The 18998-nt window shown below is 37.3% G+C and overlaps 1 protein-coding gene across 10 annotated transcripts in view; it reads right to left on the reverse strand.

The window, feature by feature from the left end:
* LOC107559014 (protein furry homolog) overlaps window positions 1–15965 on the reverse strand; it is a 67700-nt gene extending 51735 nt beyond the window's left edge. For 3 of the 10 annotated variants that reach the window (XM_016242723.1, XM_016242724.1, XM_016242722.1), the window contains exon 1: window positions 9788–10172. In XM_016242723.1, the coding sequence (XP_016098209.1) occupies window positions 9788–9953 (166 nt within the window). In that variant the 5' untranslated portion in view covers window positions 9954–10172. Of the gene's footprint in view, window positions 1–1400; window positions 1538–3393; window positions 3398–5281; window positions 5559–8803; window positions 8809–9787; window positions 10173–15885 lie in introns of those variants that run through there. The other 7 variants (XM_016242732.1, XM_016242726.1, XM_016242725.1 and 4 more) reach the window with 5 other exon arrangements.
* Between the last annotated feature and the right edge of the window lie 3033 nt (window positions 15966–18998).

Here is an 18998-nt window from a genome sequence, read left to right on the forward strand (position 1 = left end):
ATAGAACCGCCCTGAGCGAGTTCACAGCGAGTTGTACACAGTCCGCCATTGCTGCACTGACGAGAATGTCTCCCAAGCGTTTTAGGTGTTCTGTAGCTGGATGTATTAATCCACATAGCTCTCTCCATTTACCCCCCGAAATCTGAGCCACTGAAGACGAGGTGGATTCATTTTGTTTTCGAAGAAAATGCTCCCTCAACTCTACAGAGATTCGTTTACGTCTGCGCGAATCATTTTACACCGGACTTCTTTGTGAATGAGGGTCAGTATAAAGCAGGTTTTGCACAAAAGTTGCTCCTGAAGGATGGAGCAGTGCCAACTGTTCATGATCCAGCTAACATTACACCATCTAGAAGAAGTAAGTATCACGCGTTTGTTTTCCAAATTGCCTTTCTGAAAGAGCTTCTTGGCACTCTGTAAGGCTAATGTTGCTAAAGCTACCATTGTCTGTCTGTTTTCACTGATGCTGCCTTCACGTGCTACCAGAATGATCGTGAATAGGAATGTGGTAGTTAAAAATTGCATATGAAAGCAATGTGAAATCGACCGTTTAAATTTGTCTAGCTCATAATCATATTCGGGAATTATAAAGTTCGTATTAGCACGCAACGGAACCATGAGACCAGCTATGTTGTTATTTTTATAGTGCCGTGCTCCCCGTCTGTGTAATTCATAAATAATCTGGCAGGGTTCAGAATTCGGCACGTCCCCGGTTCGAACATATATGGCTGAACACCGCTAATAGCAGTTTCTGACATTTTCAGTGCGTGAGAGAGTGTTTTGTTATTGCTGGCATGAGCTCTAGAAACTCCACCCTCTTCTGAAAGGGGAGGAGGGAGCACCAGCTCGTTTTCATTTAAAGGGACAAACACAGAAAACAGCGTGTTTTGGCTCATACCCTAAAAATGGCAATTTCAACAAGCAATAAAAAATTATCTGTATGGTATTTTGAGCTAAAACTTCACATACACACTCTGGGGACATCAGAGACTTATTTTACATCTTGTAAAAAGGGGCATAATAGGTCACCTTTAATATTTCTTTCATTTTATAGCATTCTACCTAACTGCACAATCATTCATTAACATACACTGCACCTCAAAAAGTCAGCAACAAACATGTATTGTTGATGAAGTCTTAATTTCATCAAACCATCTTAGACCAATATAATTGTATATAACAATAATCTTCAGCAAAATAAACAGTATTTTTTGCTATGTTGCTATTATCTAAACAGCAATAAAAGCTCATGTGTAAGTTTGAGGCTTGCCTTGCACTCGTTGAATGTCACATTTGACCAATTCTGTTACTTAAACACTTTGTTCGTTTACAAGTTTCATCGTCATTCACTGACAGATTCTCACTCACTGCTCTTTCTCTCTCTCTTTTGTAGCACCTACCCAGACCTTTCATGAAGTTCACCATGCTGGTTTTATTCCAGCACATGACTGTGCTGTCCATAGTAGGGGAGCAGTAAATGGGATCCAGTTTTTCAAACCTCACACGTCCTTATCAGTCACTTCAGTGATGGCAATACCTTCTCCCATTCACAACTTGCCCCATACTGTTACAGCACAAGTCAAAACAAAAGTTAGAAAATTAGGTGATAACAAATCCACACGTGTGCTCGCCTCTTCTGAAGGCTCTCTGTTGCAGTGTAAACGTCCACTGCCTCTCGAGACTGAAGGTCAGGCTGGAATTTTTAGCTGATGCCTGGGCAAGTGTGCAGGACTGACATGCTACAGTGGCATAGCTGCAGGGCTATATTTATCCCTGAGTACACACTATACGTCCTGATCTCCCCTCCGCCACTAACCAACAGTGTAAACATCATTCGATTGGGCACAGACTCACTCACTCACTCTCACTCCCTTGTTTGCACATATGTAGAAACACAGATGGCGTAAAGTAAGATATCTAGCTTCTGAATTCCACCAACCGACTCCATTACACAATCTTCCCTTGGGAAAACCGCCATGCGCAGCAAATGAGATGCCAGCTAGACTTGCTAAACTCAATACAAATATTGCATAAACAAAATGCATAAACTGAACTCGAGCAGCAAAATGTCAATAAATAAAGATAAACAATAAACTACAATTTCATAAAGCATCGCGATTGACAATAAAAAAATAAAATCAGAATTAAAAAATGACACCAACATAAAACTATTCATTTTTAATAATATATTTTAAATGTATTCCAAAATATTAATATTATGTATATATACGAACTACCATTCAAAAGTTTGTGGTTGGTGAGTTGTTTTTTAATCTTTAGAAAGAAGTATTTTTTTTCTCAGCAATGCTGCATTTATTTGATCAAAAATACTGTAAAAACTGTTTATATTATATTATTATTACAATTTAAAATAATTGTTTTCTATTATATTTTTTTTAAGTAATTTACTCCTGTGATTGTGAAGCTGAATTTTCTTCAGTGTCACATGATCCTTTAGAAATTATTCTAATATGCTGATTTGGTTCTCAAGAAACATATTATCAATGTCGAAAACAGTTGTGCTGTTTAATATATTCATTGAAACCGTGAAACTTTTTTCTGGATTATTTGTTAAACAAAAAAAGGTCAAAAGACAGCCTTTATTTGAAATCGAAATTATTAGCAAAATTATAAACGTCTGTGACTTTTGACCAGTTTAATGCATCCTTGCTGAATAAAAGTATTCTTTTCTTTCAAAAAAAATAATTAGTGAAACATAATTCATGAGCAGTGTAACTTCAACTGAAATTCAGGGACTATATATGATTCTTTTAAAATGAAAATTAATTTAAAAAATAATTAATTAAATTGATTGAAAAAAAATTCAATTACGCTGACTGATGAAGTCTATCTTGAAACTAAAGATTCATTCAGAATCGTTAGTTTCTAGTAATCAGTTTCTAGTAAATTAATGTGATTCCATCAGGTTGCTTCAAGGTGACTGTCATAATAAGTACAGTATAACCAACTAGCAAGAGAATATCTTTACAACCACCTGCGACTCCCTGTAAGTACTCAGAACACCCTAGCAACCGGACAGCATCATTCTAACACACTAGCATCATGCCATTTTGCATATGCAAGCACCACTCTCATTTTCTTCAGAAAACTTGTTTTTAACTGTGATGGCACACAGTCTGCGCGCTCCAGTGCCGGTCAGGATGATTACAGCACCCTGATGCATTACATGTGACTCTGCAAACAAGAGAAGAGCTCAGACAGAGCATTACATCAGCACTCTGCAGAGGAGCCTCTGAGCATTGAGCTGCTCCCAACAGGGATGATACAAGACGCAGAACAACGCCTCTCTATTTCACACACACACACACACACACACACACACACACACTGACATGGGACACACACATAAACACAGACGCAGAAATATATTACACCACTTTTTTTTCTAAAACAAATCCTGTTGTGTCCTCCCAACATTTTTCTTGTTCAGGGAGTGGACAACAAGCATGGGAAAAACATACATCTAACAATATCTCCCTCTGATGTAAATAATGTGGGCTTTTTACATTCATACACCCCGACTGTGTACAAAAGGCCCCTGGGGACATCTCCCATAACTCTAAATAAATGGGACCTATAAAGCCCCATCCATTTTCAGATGGTTGTCAGCTTGTTAGCATACAAAGCCCACTCATATCCCACTGGTTGCTTTCATCAACAAACAGAAAAAAATCTTAGTTCACAGTGAGAATGGATGTGGAATCTGCAGCTGAAACTCAATAGCATCGTACTGATGTACAATCCCAAACTGTCAATATTTCACACCAAAGTCCAAGGGCGTCTTGACTCACTTTGTACCCCTAAACAAGAAACTGAAGACATGAGCAATGACAAAAAATATGTTTTAAACATGCAGAATAAGACTTGCAGGCCATTCAAAGAATAAAAGGCATCCAGAGGTCACATATCGGACGCCCATGGGCATCCACACCTATAGTATACTATAACCCTGAGTAACAGGATCAGGTTGTGTAACTGCCCGAGCACACTGTACCATTTGAAGAGAGTTGGCAATGCTTGTGTCATATAGAAAGGTCAGGAAGACAAACAAAAAAACTGAAAGATGAGATACATCTGCATATCCAGTATATGAGATATGCTGATTAGGACAGCTAAAAAACAAGGACATTTTTACTGGATTTAGCCATTAGGCCTAAAGATACTCGCAGCTCTAAACCTCTGAGCCAGTGCTAAAAATATATTTGGTACACTGTGCAAAGCACATTTGATTTAGTGATGAGAACGTTTCACCCATTTACTCTGAGGCAGAGAGAGAGAGATTTGGTCTAAAAACTGAGGATTAAATTGTACGGCTAAAATATTTAACATTTATTTTTATTTATATTTGATATCACTCTGGCTTGAAAAGAAGCTATTTCATAATTCACAAAAAAAAAATTGCTTCTGAATTACACGTACATAGGTCTGTAAAAACAACATATAAAACTACTTGCAATGTATAAATCATGAAAAAATACTTAAGATACAAAAATGTACATAAACACACCATTTTCTCAGAATTCTTTGATTAATAGAAAGTTAAAAGAACAGCATTTAGAAATAGAAATCTTTTATAACATTATAAAATGTCGTTCTATACTGTCAATTTAATGCATCCTTGTTGAATAAACATGAATCTCTTTAAGAACATGTATTAAAAGTCAATTTACATTGATTACTTAAGGAAACGCATCTAGGTTAACACAAATCAGAACAGAATTTTCACTGCCACTCTTGCTGCAAGCTGATTGGCTGAGGGCTGACCATCCCTCAAAGCTGATTGGTCAGTTAGGCTGGTGCGAACAGGCACTTGATGCACACTGCTCTAGGGAGCATACTGTGTACCAGAACTCCAGGACAGGGATAACAAAGCAATATAGACAAAAAATGCCAGCTACCTCCACCTCAAAATTCAAGACAAACGTGTAACAAACACTCAGTTCCGTACAACAATATCTTATAGAAGAAGTGTTGACATAACATAACGTAATAGGTCTAGCTGTTGTGTTTTATTAGTTCGTTTGGAATGACATAAAGATGAATAAACAATGTCATAATTGTTATTTTTGCATGACGTATCCCATTGAGCCTGATTCATGAGCATCAATTGACTACATGCAACACAAAAAAGTAAAACATATATAGCAATGCATGCCATAAAGTCCATATTAAGCTGACCTAATAAAATCCCAGAACATGAAAATAAAGAGGATAACAACACCAGAGCACGTGCACCAGAGAAACAAACTCGCCCTCTCACATGCAAACTAATTCTGGATCCATCCCGACAGCCCTGGCTGCGATCCCGCGGCTCTTAGCGCCAAGATACTCACTGCTGCTCCAGGACTTCAGCAGGGACTTGATGCTGATCTCAAAGAAACCCGAGTCCTGCTGGCTGGCCATATCTGCAGGTCAGTGAAGTCAGTCAGTGGATGCTGAGGTCCCGTACGTTTCCACCCCCTGCCTGCAGCAGCAGCCAGAGCAGGCAGGTGGAATCGGCTGCTATGGGAGAGTGATGCTAAACAGAGATGTTGACACCACAGACTGAACCAGAACAGAGCATCACAGATCCGCTAAGCTCCCCCCCCCCCTCTATGAGTGCCCACCCCTCTCTCTCTCTCTCTCTCTCTCTCTCTCTCTCTCTCTCTGCAGGTTCACTTTAAATAACCCAGAGACAGAGGCAGGGAGAGCAGGAAGAAATCCTCTTAGCCCCGTGTGGTTAATTATAACCTCTGTTTGCTTGCATCCCAAGTGAGAGAGACTCTTCCGACTATCCTCCTTGGCTTGAGCATGTGAGAATATCCAGGAAATGAGCATCTGGTAGGTTAGTATCCTGATGTACAGGTAAAGATGAAGCCCCAGACAATGTTTGTTCTGCTATTATAGTGTATGTACCTGCAGATGTTCCAAATGGTGGTTGTTAGCAGCCACCAATATTATGGGATAAACAGGAAATCAAGGAGAAAATCTAAGGCTGATGTATTTCCCAAATAACATTATAATACAGTGGCCCCAAAAATATTAGACATGTTGGACACTTAAATCACATTTAAAAATGCCTGCTTTGCATTAGATACAAAACATGAAACCAAGTAGTATGTGCAAACAGATGATGACAGATCTTCACATCACTGTTGTAATTACTTTTAACAAACTGGTCTCAAGCTGATTTTTAATGGATATATGAAGTCAGTTTCCCTCATGATAACAAAAATGCAGTCCATCACATTAACTATTTTTTTTAAAGAAATTAATACTTTTATTCAGCAAGGGCATATTAAATAGATCAAAAGTTATAGTAAATACTTTTATTTAATACATTTCACAAATGCTGTTCTTTTAAACATTCTATTCATCAAAGAATCCTGAAACAAAAATGTTTTTAAAAAAAGAAAAGAAAAGAAAATAAATAAAAATAAAAAATTAGAATAACAATGAAGTATCATGTGACACTGAAAATGGTAGTAATGGCTGGGTAAAAACACAGCTTGCCAACACAGGTATAAATGATACATATATTAAAATAGAAAACAGCTATTTTAAATTGTAATAATATTTCATAATATTACTGCTTTTACGATCAAATAAATGCAGACTTGGTACATAAGAGACTTCCAAAAATATTTAAAAAATTAAATTTTGAACGGTAATTTATCTACTTTTTTTCTATTTTAAAACCCAACAAATGTGTTTTTGTGAAATGTTTTCCTTAAAAGTGAGTTTGTGCTATATTTCTTTCAAATGAAATCCCACTTGGTTTGTTATTTTGTAATATAATGCAAAGATATTCACTTGCAAATGTATACAGTACACTTTTTTGGGGCCACTGTATATTCCAAAGCCTTTGCCCACTTTTTGTGTGGCACCAATGACCTTCCGTGACTTTCCACTTTCACACTCAGTGTTGGTTTTGGCTTGAGCCAGTGCTAAAGTGCTGAAAAGAGACAACTGCAACGCGGTTTTAACAGTAACGTCAGCACAAGCACATTCTCACATGCTATTTTCTTAATTTTTTGCTGAGGGATTAAATAAGATTTTCTACAAAGTCCAAAGCTCACAAGAAGTCAGCAAAGGTGAAAGTGAAAGTGACGTGACATGTGGCCAAGTATGGTGACCCATACTCGGAATTAGTGCTCTGCATTTACCCATCCAAAGTGCACACACACAGCAGTGAACACACACAAACCGTGAACACACACCCGGAGCAGTGGGCAGCCATTTATGCTGCGGCGCCCGGGGAGCAGTTGGGGGTTCGGTGTCTTGCTCAAGGGCACCTCAGTCGTGGTATTGAAGGTGGGAGAGAGCGCTGTACATTCACTCCCCCCCCCCTACAATTCCTGCCGGTACAAGACTCGAACCCACAACTTTTGGGTTATGAGTCCGACTCTCTAACCATTAGGCCATAACTTCCCCAGGTCAGCAAAGCACAAACCCTAGTCCAATCAATGCAGCTGTAAACAAGATCACTTGTGACATTTCTAGTAAGCAAAAGTCTCCGTCACAAAGGCACTTAGTGAACTGCATACAGTATCAATATGGTGCCGGTCCAGCTGGTGGACTAGCATGGCCATTATGTATAATTACTGGGACTGGTCAGATATTCATTCCGTCTCAAATACAAACATAAATACAGACTCTATCAGATTCTGCATTGAGCGTTGGATGTTACGCACTGCTGATTCGCTGGCAAGCACTACACATCCTGAGTCACTCCATAATCTCATCATGCCCCTCTCTATCCCTCCGATGTCAAGAACTTGCCCTTAATTACATAATGCTCACCTCTATTAATCAGGCCAGTTTAAAGCTGCCCACTTGTGTTCTGGTGGAAAATAGTCCATTTATTCTTACTAATACTAATATAAAACAAATCCACTAAATTTAACAACAGTGTCTACTTTTCAAACAACTGTAAAGATAATAAGATACAGATTTTTTAAAACAGAAAAATGTTAAATGCTTAAATTTTCATGTGTTAATATGAGTAAACAGTTTTAGCATAGCTTTTTTATATTTTCATATTCAATATACCCCAGACAGTAACGCATATCAACAGTACCACATGTTTTCATGTGACCAAGAATTTACAACTAGAATTTGTCTACAGGGGACAAGGGATTCTCTGTTTCCCTGTTTTTGTTTACCTTTCAAAAATTAAAACATTGCTACAGTGGTTATTAAGATGACATATCCCAGTAACATCAGACATAACACACAGATCGGACCTGATGACGTTTTGGGATTGGACCTGGCACAGCAAGGGGCTCTCAGAAAGATTATTACATAATGTCCTGGCTGAACTATCGCTCAACCTTTCAACCAGACCATTATCACCACACAGTGTAACTGGAGGTCTTGATGGCTAGAAATGACCAAAATCTTCCTGATGTAAAAAGCTAAAGGGCACTAGCCATTACAACTCACAACTGAAAGCACTGTATTGGAAAATGGCTCAAGTCTTTAAAATAAAATAAAATAAAACAATTTTATATATTATGATTCTGGGACCTCTAAAATATTTCATAACCTTACAAACAAAATCAGTTTTCCCATCACAGGTATTCATCGCCACGTCTTCTCTTTAAGATAATGTAAATATTTAGTCTTAAGCCAACTGTGGGAGTGGGAGCAGGTTGTTCAGCCGCTTGAGTCCTATTAAGAGCCTATTAAAAGCATTTTCAAGCTCTGATGAAGTGATGGAATGTGAAGCATGTCTCACTGATGCAGGCGTCACTGTGGATATCAGTACCAGCTCTGCACTCCTCTTTTCTTCTCCATCTACTTTTCCTCCCTGTGCTGATTTTCCCTCTCTCCACCCTCTGGCCCCTCTTTCTCCCCTTACACTCTTACCTTATCCTCCTTTTCAGACACTTTCAAGGAAACACACACAAAGACTCACACACAGTCACACACAGGGCTCATGTAACATTTGCAGTGTCTATCCTCAATCTAAACTGCCTCTGTGTCTACTGTCATTTTCATTCAACTGTTTATCACATTAAACGCACATTAAACGAGCAGGATAAACAACGTGGGGTCCAAGAAGTCTGACACCACTAGGGAAAATGCTTCTGTTCTGCTTTAATGACAGCAGATCCAAAGAGCATCTTCTGGTTCAATGAAGAATACTTCTAACCATCTGCACAAAGTTCACATGATCATTACCACTCATCACATTTTCCTAATGACTGAGAAATAGAGGAGAATGTTGAATTGTATGTCAATGTATACTACCATTCAGATAGAATACAGTTGTTTTCATTTGTAATAATATTTCACAATATTACTGTATTTTTGATCAGATAAATGCAGCCATAGTGAGAACATGAGACTTCTCTCAAAAACATAAAAAATGAATAAATATGTTGCCATCCCAAATCTTACCTAGCAAATCAGTTCTTAATTCAATTAAGAATTAGAGTGAATACTGCAAAAACACAAGGAGCTTTTTTGCTTTTTTCTACTTTGATCTGCATTTCCTCACATTTCAGCAGACCACTATGGAAGTTTTCACGTGTTCAGTTGGCTCACGCACAACTTTGATAAACTGACAGCAAACAGTCTATTTTAACAAACATGACGGCACATTCTTGAGCTAACCAATAAATATCTATAGACGTTGAGGCATGTCACAGATGGTTGATGGAAAGACTTATGAAGTTATGCCCACCCTAGCAAAGTGGCTTCTCAATTTTGCTCCAACCTCTAATTTCATAGCAGACAGCGACAACAAATAAACACACGGGCTTGCGCAATCAGCACCTACATGTCAGAATGGTGGGCCTTTTCCTGGTCCGGATCTTCTTGAACTTCCCGCGAAAGTCGCCGCTCAGCATCAGGTCTTCAGGTAAGCTGGCCATGCTCTCCAATTCAGTCCCATCATTCTCCTGATGTACCGGCAGCTCCTTGCAGCCACACTCACCATACGACATCTCCAGTTGGCGAGCAGCCCACTCCCTGTCAGGCTTTCCACAGCGGTAGCATTGAACTTTTCAGTTTGTTTGCTCTCCTTCTGCCTCTCTTTTCCCTTTCTTTTCCTTCTCACAGAGGACTGAGTCTTGATCCTTTGCTGTTTCTTATACCAGTGTGTGTGTGGTGTGGAGAGAAGCAGCCAGATAGGAGCCCGGCTCTGTGCTGCAAGTGTGTTTTAACCCCCTCGCACTTGTCAAAGCAGTTCAGCCAGTTACTGTACAATGTATGAAAGCAGACAGGTGTAGGATTACCGTGCCGCCCAGTGACAAAACACAAGACGAAAAGCAAGACAGAGAAAAAGAAAGAGAAAGAGACACAGTAGGAAATGCTGCAGTGGGCAGCTCTCCGTCTTTGAGTAGTTATCACAAACAAGCTGCTTCCGCCGGTTTGAGTCATTTAGTCCTCATCCTGTGATAGTCCAGAGGGTGGGATTCCCCAAAGATAACGCAGATCCTTGCACGTCTCATGTTTTTGGAGAGGCATCCCCCAACTCCGCTGGGATGGAGGAATCACTTAATTGTGCCTGTTATTTGAATTGGAAGGCTCTGATGTGGATTGTCCTTATTCAGTCAGTAAAAGAAAAGCTCAACACAGACTATGTAATGGGAATTGTTGCATCATGGGTGTAAACCCTCAGAGACTTAAAGAGAAACCCTGTAAAAAAAATACACACTTACCTTGTAACGCTCATTTGTAATTAGAAATAGCACCAGAAACAGCCCACACCTACGTGAACGGATTTTTCCACTGTTACCCTAAATGAAAAATACAAACCCACTTTGTGTGCACTTATAGGCGTTTTCTGTTTTAAAAGTACGCCTTTTAAGCCAGCTAGTAGACTGAAGAATAGATATGTGCAACAACATGGAAAATACAATTAGTGTTATTTCCCTTGATCTAGCTTAGTCACACCCTGTAATGTTGCATAATACTTTAATACAATTTCTACTATTTCAATTTAAAGCGAATAAAAAAGGGAAAAAGTTCAACTTGTGTACCTCATGGAAAACCACAATTGAATTAGGAGGAATATAACCGCACAACATCACTTAAGTAATCAAATTACAGCTCTGAAAGGAGGGTTGGTGTTTTTGGTGAATAGTAAAGCACTTTTGAGGACATGATGTGAACTTCATGGATTTTGTTTCGGGACAGATCCAAAGGGCTTCCAGTATGCTGATTTTTTTTTTTTTAAGTATGTCCAATTTTGCATGAAGATACGGAGTAATTTTACACTACCATTTATTTGGGTTAGATTTTGAAAAAAAAAAGTCACTTCATTCTCACCTAGGATGCATTTATTTAAAAAAAAAAATTAGTAAAAACAGTAATATTGTGAAATATTATTATACTTTAAAATAGTTATTTAATATTATTTAAAATGTATTTTATTCCTGTGATGCTAATTTTTTTAGTAACCATGATCACTCCAGGCTTCAGTGTTACATGATCCTTCAGAAATCATTCTAATATGCTGATTCGGGGCTCAAGAAAATATTTGTATTTATTTTAATATTTTTTATTTATTTTTCATTATTTCATTTACTTTATTTTTATTATTATGAATATTAAACCGTTGTGCTGCTTAAAATTTGATTGGAAACGGCAACACATTTTTTCAGTATTCTTTGATGAATAGAACGTTCAAAAGAAAATAATGTATTTGAAATAGAAATCGTTTGTAACATTGTAAATGTCTTTACTGTCACTTTATATAAATGCTTCATTCATTCATTCACTTTTGTTCAATTTAATGTGTCCATGATGAACAAGTCTATTAAAAGACTATCAAATTAATAAATAAATAAACAATTTTACCAACTCCAAACCTTAGAACAGTAGTGTACATATGCTTTTAAAATGTCAGCTTTGTACCAGCATTTTTTAAAATTATTATTTCAAAACTATGGTTTTAATTTCAGATTTGATACAAAGCAATGGCAATGTGATTTTTAACAAATTGTAACATAAGTTGCACAAATGCAAATCAATCAGTGATAGTTTAAAAGATCTATTGTGCAATCTAGAAGAAAAAAATGGTGCAACTACGCCCTCTAGAGTTAAAAGTATAAACAAGCATATGCAAGACTGCCACAACCAGCCGTTAGCTGTTGTTTAAAATAGCATTAAAATCCATAAGTACATAGACAGCTGATAACATCATACATAGGTCTATAAATTGAGTATATCATATCAAAAGCTAAAGAAGATAATGTTACACTTGTGATAAATAATGTACATTGATCACAAAACATACATAATACTGTAAATTGATCCCAAAACATACTTTCAAAGAAAGTTTTCAGACTCCATTTAATGTCCAAAATAGTTTCACAAGCTCCTGAAATGCAGAGCAGGTCTCTGTGGGCTGAGAGAAGTAGGCAAGAGTTTGGCGAAGGAAGCCAACGCCTCCGGGCACTGGGAGAATTCAGCAAGCTGTTGCCATGGCGACTGCAAGGGCCATCTGAATTTGCATATGCAGAGAAGGGCCCTGGTAAATAATTGATGAACGCCTATTATTAGAATAAACTCATTTAAAGTTAACTGTACCTGGATGAGCCTTTATCTGTAAATTCTAGAGAAAAGAAGGGAGCAACTGTAATCAACAGTGGCAAACATCTGCCGCACTGCAAATAATCGACCCAACACACTCAGCTAGATGAGTGTGACTGTGTACTTTGTCTCTGTTGACCCACTTAACATGTTATTTCTCAATCATTTGCACAAGTGTAAACACTTTGGAGCATCTGTGCATATTGAGTTTAGAGTGCTTTAGTTCAACACGGCCTCTAGAAGATCAATTCCTCAAATTATTTTTGGGGAAAGCAGCAGCAAATAGCCATTAGGAGGGAAGCACAGAAAGCATTTCAAATAGTTTTGAACCAGTAGTTTAATGCCTGGAGATGGTGAGAACATATCATGTGACTCATCAAAGCAGCTCTTTCAGCCTGATCTCATGCACGTCCAGTCAAAGTGCTTCAGCTGCCATCTGGAGCTCAGAGTCTCCGACCACACTGAGAGACGTATTCCTGCTCCTCATCACAACATACAAACCCAGATCAACCCAAATCAAGCTCAATCTAACTCATGCTTTATGCTTAGTAACCTTGCCTTGAGCATGTCTTGGGTGTTTTAGGATGCCATTTAGATGTTTTAGAAGTCCATACTGAAATAAATTATTTATTTAAAAAATAAAATGTAGCCCCTGCTTCTGAAATAAAATTCAGTTTTTATTAGAGTTGTGTATTTGCTTGATTTTATGAATTGCTATAGAGTTACTCATATTTTCCGATTGATTTTTAGCTGATTGCTTTGTGGACTTTAGCAGTGTTGTTTTAGAATTATTTATATACTATTACAGTATTTATTAATATTTTGAATTAGCTTATATTATTATTAATTTAAATTTGATTAATTTTGTTTTTGTCATTTTTTAGTTTTTTTTAAACATTTCTAATTAGCTTAAATTTTTTTTATTTCAAATGTAGTTTTAGTAATTGTAGTACTTCAGCTCAAACTTGTTTTATTTCAGTTAGTTGTCATTTCTAATTTTCATTTAGGGTTTTTAAGTTTAAGTTTTTCATCTAATATTTATATTTTATTCCAGTTTTATTTCAATTAACAAAACAATTTCTATATTCTATAACCATTTCTATCTTTCTATATTCTATAACAATTTCTATCTTTCTATATTCTATAACAATTTCTATCTTTCTGATATTCAGATTCTTATATATGGCCAAGTCTTACTAGTCTGTCTTTTTTTTTTATCCACCAAGCAAAAAAATAATAACCCAGATCACTTAAAATTCCTCTCCTTAAAAAGCCTCAAAATTTAAGGTATTGTTCATGTCTGTAGCGCAAATAAAATGTTATATTATAATAAATGTTAATTTATAATAATAAATAATACAAAAACAATATAAAGCAAAGCTGATGCCTATGAATGCAGCATTCTCAGGGTTGAGGCCGGTGGTTGCTGTATAAAAGTACCGGTTCTTTCCGCTCCACTGATAATGGGGTCTTTCAGGGCATCTGGGTCCTCACCCTGCACCTGTCCCTCTAACTGCTGGCCTGTTAGCAAACAGAGGTATGGCTAATGTCTTACATCCAATCAGACAGATCAAATACTCCTAATGGGCGGAGCTTACATCTCATCACCCTATGCATCGCAAAGAACCGGTGCCACTGACACTGCTCATATCTGGTTACAGCCAGGTGATTCTGTTCTTTTTCTATGGCCAGCATCGACACTCACACAAACGTTCATTGTTCAGCCTTCAAGATGGGAAAAGGAAATCAGCCGTTGGCTCAGGTTCAACAATCAAGCGTTTGACACTCACAAAAGACACCCTCTGTCTCAAGTGACACGTGAAGACGTTGGTGTTTGAATGTCCCTGGGCCTCGGCCATTGTCTGAATGGCAACGTTCATGCCAAGTCATAATTGAACTGCAAGCGAACGCGATACAGGCTAATTAGATTATATTTACATGCACCTTCAGATGAAACGCAAGGGAAATATGTGTTGGCGGATGAACATGAAGAACATTAAAGAAATAGGAAAGGAACATGACTAGGTAAATAATACCAGATCATAAAGCTCCCACCTACTCGCATATTTATAGTAGTGTAGCACGGTTGCCAGAGAAACAAGCTTCTGTAGGATGTTCTTCAAAGAGATGTCTGAGAATGTTCTGTCAGAATGTTTCAGTACACTCTGGAATAACAGCTAAAGAGAACGAGTTACAACAAATCACTTATATTTTGTTATAAAGATCACCAAGAATCGTTATTATTATTGTGAAAAACTGGTGCCACCAACATGCCACTTCACCAAGACACCTGAAATGTATTCGCATACACACTTTCTAGATTATTCTAGGTCATAAACTAAATTAGTAATATTTCACAAACAGCTGTCTTTTATCTTCATATCTAAACTTTACAAAATACTGGAAACCATTTTAATGGTTCGCTCATTGTAAACTGCACTTTAAACCTATTTAAAACAAAAAGTGTTTACATTTTACATAATCAGGTTTATCAGTCCCACCAGCAGCATGACCTCATTTACATAAATGTACACCAACAAATTTGCAGTTCCATATAAGAAGCTTTACCAAGAAACCTAAAATGTGTCCGTATACACTGATTTCTAGATCATTCTAGGTGATAACCTAAATTATTAGTAATATATTACAAACAGCAGTCTTTTATATTCATATTCTCACTTTACAAAATACAGGAAACCATTTTAATAGTTCACATAGGCCTATAGTTACTTGCACTTTAAACATATTTAAAACAAATCAGCAGTCTTTTATATTTATTTATATTTAAATTAACTTACATAATAAGTTTTGGCATTCCCATAGCAGGCTCATTTACATAAATGTAGCTACGCCTACATAGGCTACTGTATGGTGGCTTTGTATTTATTTATTTAACAGGAAATAGTGCACATATTAAAAGCATCAGAGTACGTCCATATTCTTCATTCTGATCTATTCCCTATAACAAGAGGCAATTAAAAAAAAACAGATATATTACTTCGGTAGGACAGATGTAGTAGTAAGCAAATTACTAGTATATTATTCTGATAAAACGTTAATAGTTAAAAAGACGTCAGTGTTCGATGCGACTCAATTTATCCCAAAATAAAAACATGCGCAACATGTTGCAAGCCTCATCATCACGCATCATTTCCCACGGCCACAATAAACTTCTGTTATAAGCCTTCATGCAGAACAGAATAATTTCGGGGAACGGAGCACAGGAAATGTGAAGGATAGGGTTCGAGTGATGAATATTTTATCCAAAGAGTGGATTTACAGAGGTGACAGATGAAACCTCTCCAAATGACAGTCTCCGATGTAAACGAATAGACGTACCTGTGAGGAGACGAGTTTTCTCGACTATTGCTCCATCCTAAAGTTGCTGCGGCTGGGGTAAATTCTCGCAATTGCCTCGAGGTATGCAGAGCCTCTGTCTCGTTACGACTGTCAATCAAACAAATAGAGAGAAGACGTAAGCCCCTCCCATTTGTTAAGCCACTCCCATCGGTGCCCTCAAACTAGCGTGTTACTTGTATTTTCTGCTTGTCAGTCAGTGTGTGTCTTTACTGGACAACCATAAAGTCCAAATGTAATAGGTACAAGTTATTGTGTTAAATAATGCATGCATTATGTCCAGTCAGCCGTTAAATGCAGAAAAAGAAACACTTTTCCAAACCTGAAGGTGTTTATTTTTATATAATGACTACACATTATACCACTTATTACACGCCTATAAGATAAACGTTAATTATTATTAATAATAATGTAACTCAGCTGATTTTAGCTGGTCGTCCAGCCTGGTCATAGCTTTTCAGCAGTCTGGTTTTAGAGGGGTTTTGACCACTACTTTAGCTGGTCAGGCTGGGAGACCAGCTGGCCAACCAGCTAAAACCAGCTTGCACAGGCTGAGATAGCTAAACCAGCTACTTCCAGCTTAGGCTGGTTTTAGCTGGGGTTTTTTGTTTGTTTGTTTGTTTGTTTACAGCAGGGTGGACTATCAAATAACATATTCAATACATTTTGCCATGCCTTTCTCAATTTTTCAATGTCTCTCTTAAAATATCTGTGTGAGCGGTTTCTGTTTTCTGTATATAAAAGTTTTATGCTATAATTGTTTCGATTATAACTCACAAGATGGTGCCACTTTACTGTTCTCGGGGTTGGTATGAAAAAAACGAAATCATTGAGCGATACAGAAAAAATTAAGTGTATGTTGCCACGAACAACTGTGAAATTAGCGGTTTTAATGCAAAAACAAAATATTAAAATCAATTTAAAAAGTAGACCAGAGTAGTTTTTTTTGTTGTTGTTGTTGTTTTTTGGACAACGCACCTGTTTGTTTACTCTTGAATGCACATGTCCATTAGCTGGGCCAGACTGAAAAAAATGTTGTGTAATTTAAGCTATCACAACAATTGTTGTCACAGTTCAAATATGGTATAATAATTAATAATAATAATTCGTTACATTTATATAGCGCTTTTCTGGGTACTCAAAGCGCTTTACATGAAAGGGGGGGAATCTCCTCGTCCACCACCAGTGTGCAGCATCCACCTGGATGATGCGACGGCAGCCATATTGTGCCAGAACGCCCACCACACACCAGCTTATTGGTGGAGAGGAGACAGAATGATGAAGCCAGTCAGTGTATGGGGATGATTAGGAGGCCATGATGGTCAGAGGCCAATGGGCAAATTTGGCCAGGATGCCGGGGTTATACCCCTACTCTTATGTAGGGGTAGGGTGATATTGAAATATGGTATGTAAACGTAACATTGACAACCGGTTTTGAAGGTTTCGCTCTTTTTCTGTTCAAAGAGATTAGAGATGCGCTTGAATAGCTTCCGGTGGCTTGACCAAGATGGTCGCCAAGTCGACTGACTTGTGGTTTATACTCGTGATTAATACAGTCTTTATTATGGCAAACATTGCTGAGGAATGTCATGACTGAATAAATGTAGGATGTTATTAAGTCCAGCTCAATTTTTCATATTTACTAGTCCAAGTAAAACAGTAGTAAAGAGTTTATATTTACAATATATATTTTTATTATGCAGAAACAAATGTCAAATAATTAAAATTTAATGTTTTTTTCCAGAGAAAACAACATGCAACATTTGTTGGGATTTTTCTTTTTTTTGTCACTTAATACACATTTACACTACAAAAAATGGAATAACTCAACATATCCATATGCAAAATACAAATATATGCCCACTGTTGGCTGTTGCACAGTTTAAAAGTCAACCAATCCTCTGTCAAGACACATCTCACAAAACAGATGAGTTATGATCTGAAAACCTATTGACTAGAAAGTTTGCAACAGATTCATCCTTTTTAAAAGCCTTTTCTGATGTACTGCAAGAGCACAGTGTCAAGATATCTTGCACTTCATGTTTCATTTTAAAGGGGTCATATGATGCGATTTCAAGTTTTCCTTTCTCTTTGGAGTGTTACAAGCTCTTGGTGCATAAAGAAGATCTGTAAAGTTGCAAAGACTAAAGTCTCAAATCCAAAGAGATATTCTTTATAAAAATTAAGGTAATGTTTTTTCCAGAGAAAACAACATGCAACATTTGTTGGGATTTTTCTTTTTTTTTGTCACTTAATACACATTTACACTACAAAAAATGGAATAACTCAACATATCCATATGCAAAATACAAATATATGCCCACTGTTGGCTGTTGCAGTTTAAAAGTCAACCAAACCTCTGTCAATTGACAGCTGTGTCTTAAGACACATCTCACAAAACAGATCAGTTTATGATCTGAAATGGACTAGCAAGTTTATAACCGATTCAGCCGTTTTAAATGCCCTTTATGATGTAATGTGAGAGCACAGTGTTAGGATATCTTGCACTTTATGTTTAATCTTAATGCTTTTTTATTCTTGTCCAACCATAATATATTTAGATATCTAATTGTAGGCCTTCATTATAGCATCTGATCACAATCCACGATTATTCATCAGTGAAGAGGCTCTACCAAGATATTGTCATTGTGCTCTAGCACTCCAAAAACTCTGTAGATCCACTACAGACAAATGCAACTTCCATAATATAGAACATCTTCACCTATACCTGCCATCTTTGTCTAAGATAGATGTCTGTGGCAGTGCCGATCCTAGACTTCTGGGGGCCCTACGCAAAACTGTGTGGGCGGGAGGGGGGAGGGTTGGTTGAGTGGGGTATGAGAGGTTATGAACGAATGAATGAAATGCATTTGTCCGTGTTTCACTCCGTTTCTAATTGCACTCACGGAAAGCGCTTGAGAAACAGTGTCTTTTCCACGGCTCAGTACGCTTTCAACTCGTTGTTTTAGTCTCGAGCAAGACTGTACAACATTCACATTACATGATTTGACTGATTTTTACGTAGAAAGGGTGACAGTGCACCGCATTAAAAAAAATTATCATTCATGTTTTCATAACCGCTGGTCAAATTAAAA

The sequence above is a fragment of the Sinocyclocheilus grahami genome, unplaced genomic scaffold (assembly GCF_001515645.1).
Source record: "Sinocyclocheilus grahami isolate Dianchi unplaced genomic scaffold, SAMN03320097.WGS_v1.1 scaffold671.1, whole genome shotgun sequence".
In the NCBI taxonomy this organism is placed as follows: domain Eukaryota; kingdom Metazoa; phylum Chordata; class Actinopteri; order Cypriniformes; family Cyprinidae; genus Sinocyclocheilus; species Sinocyclocheilus grahami.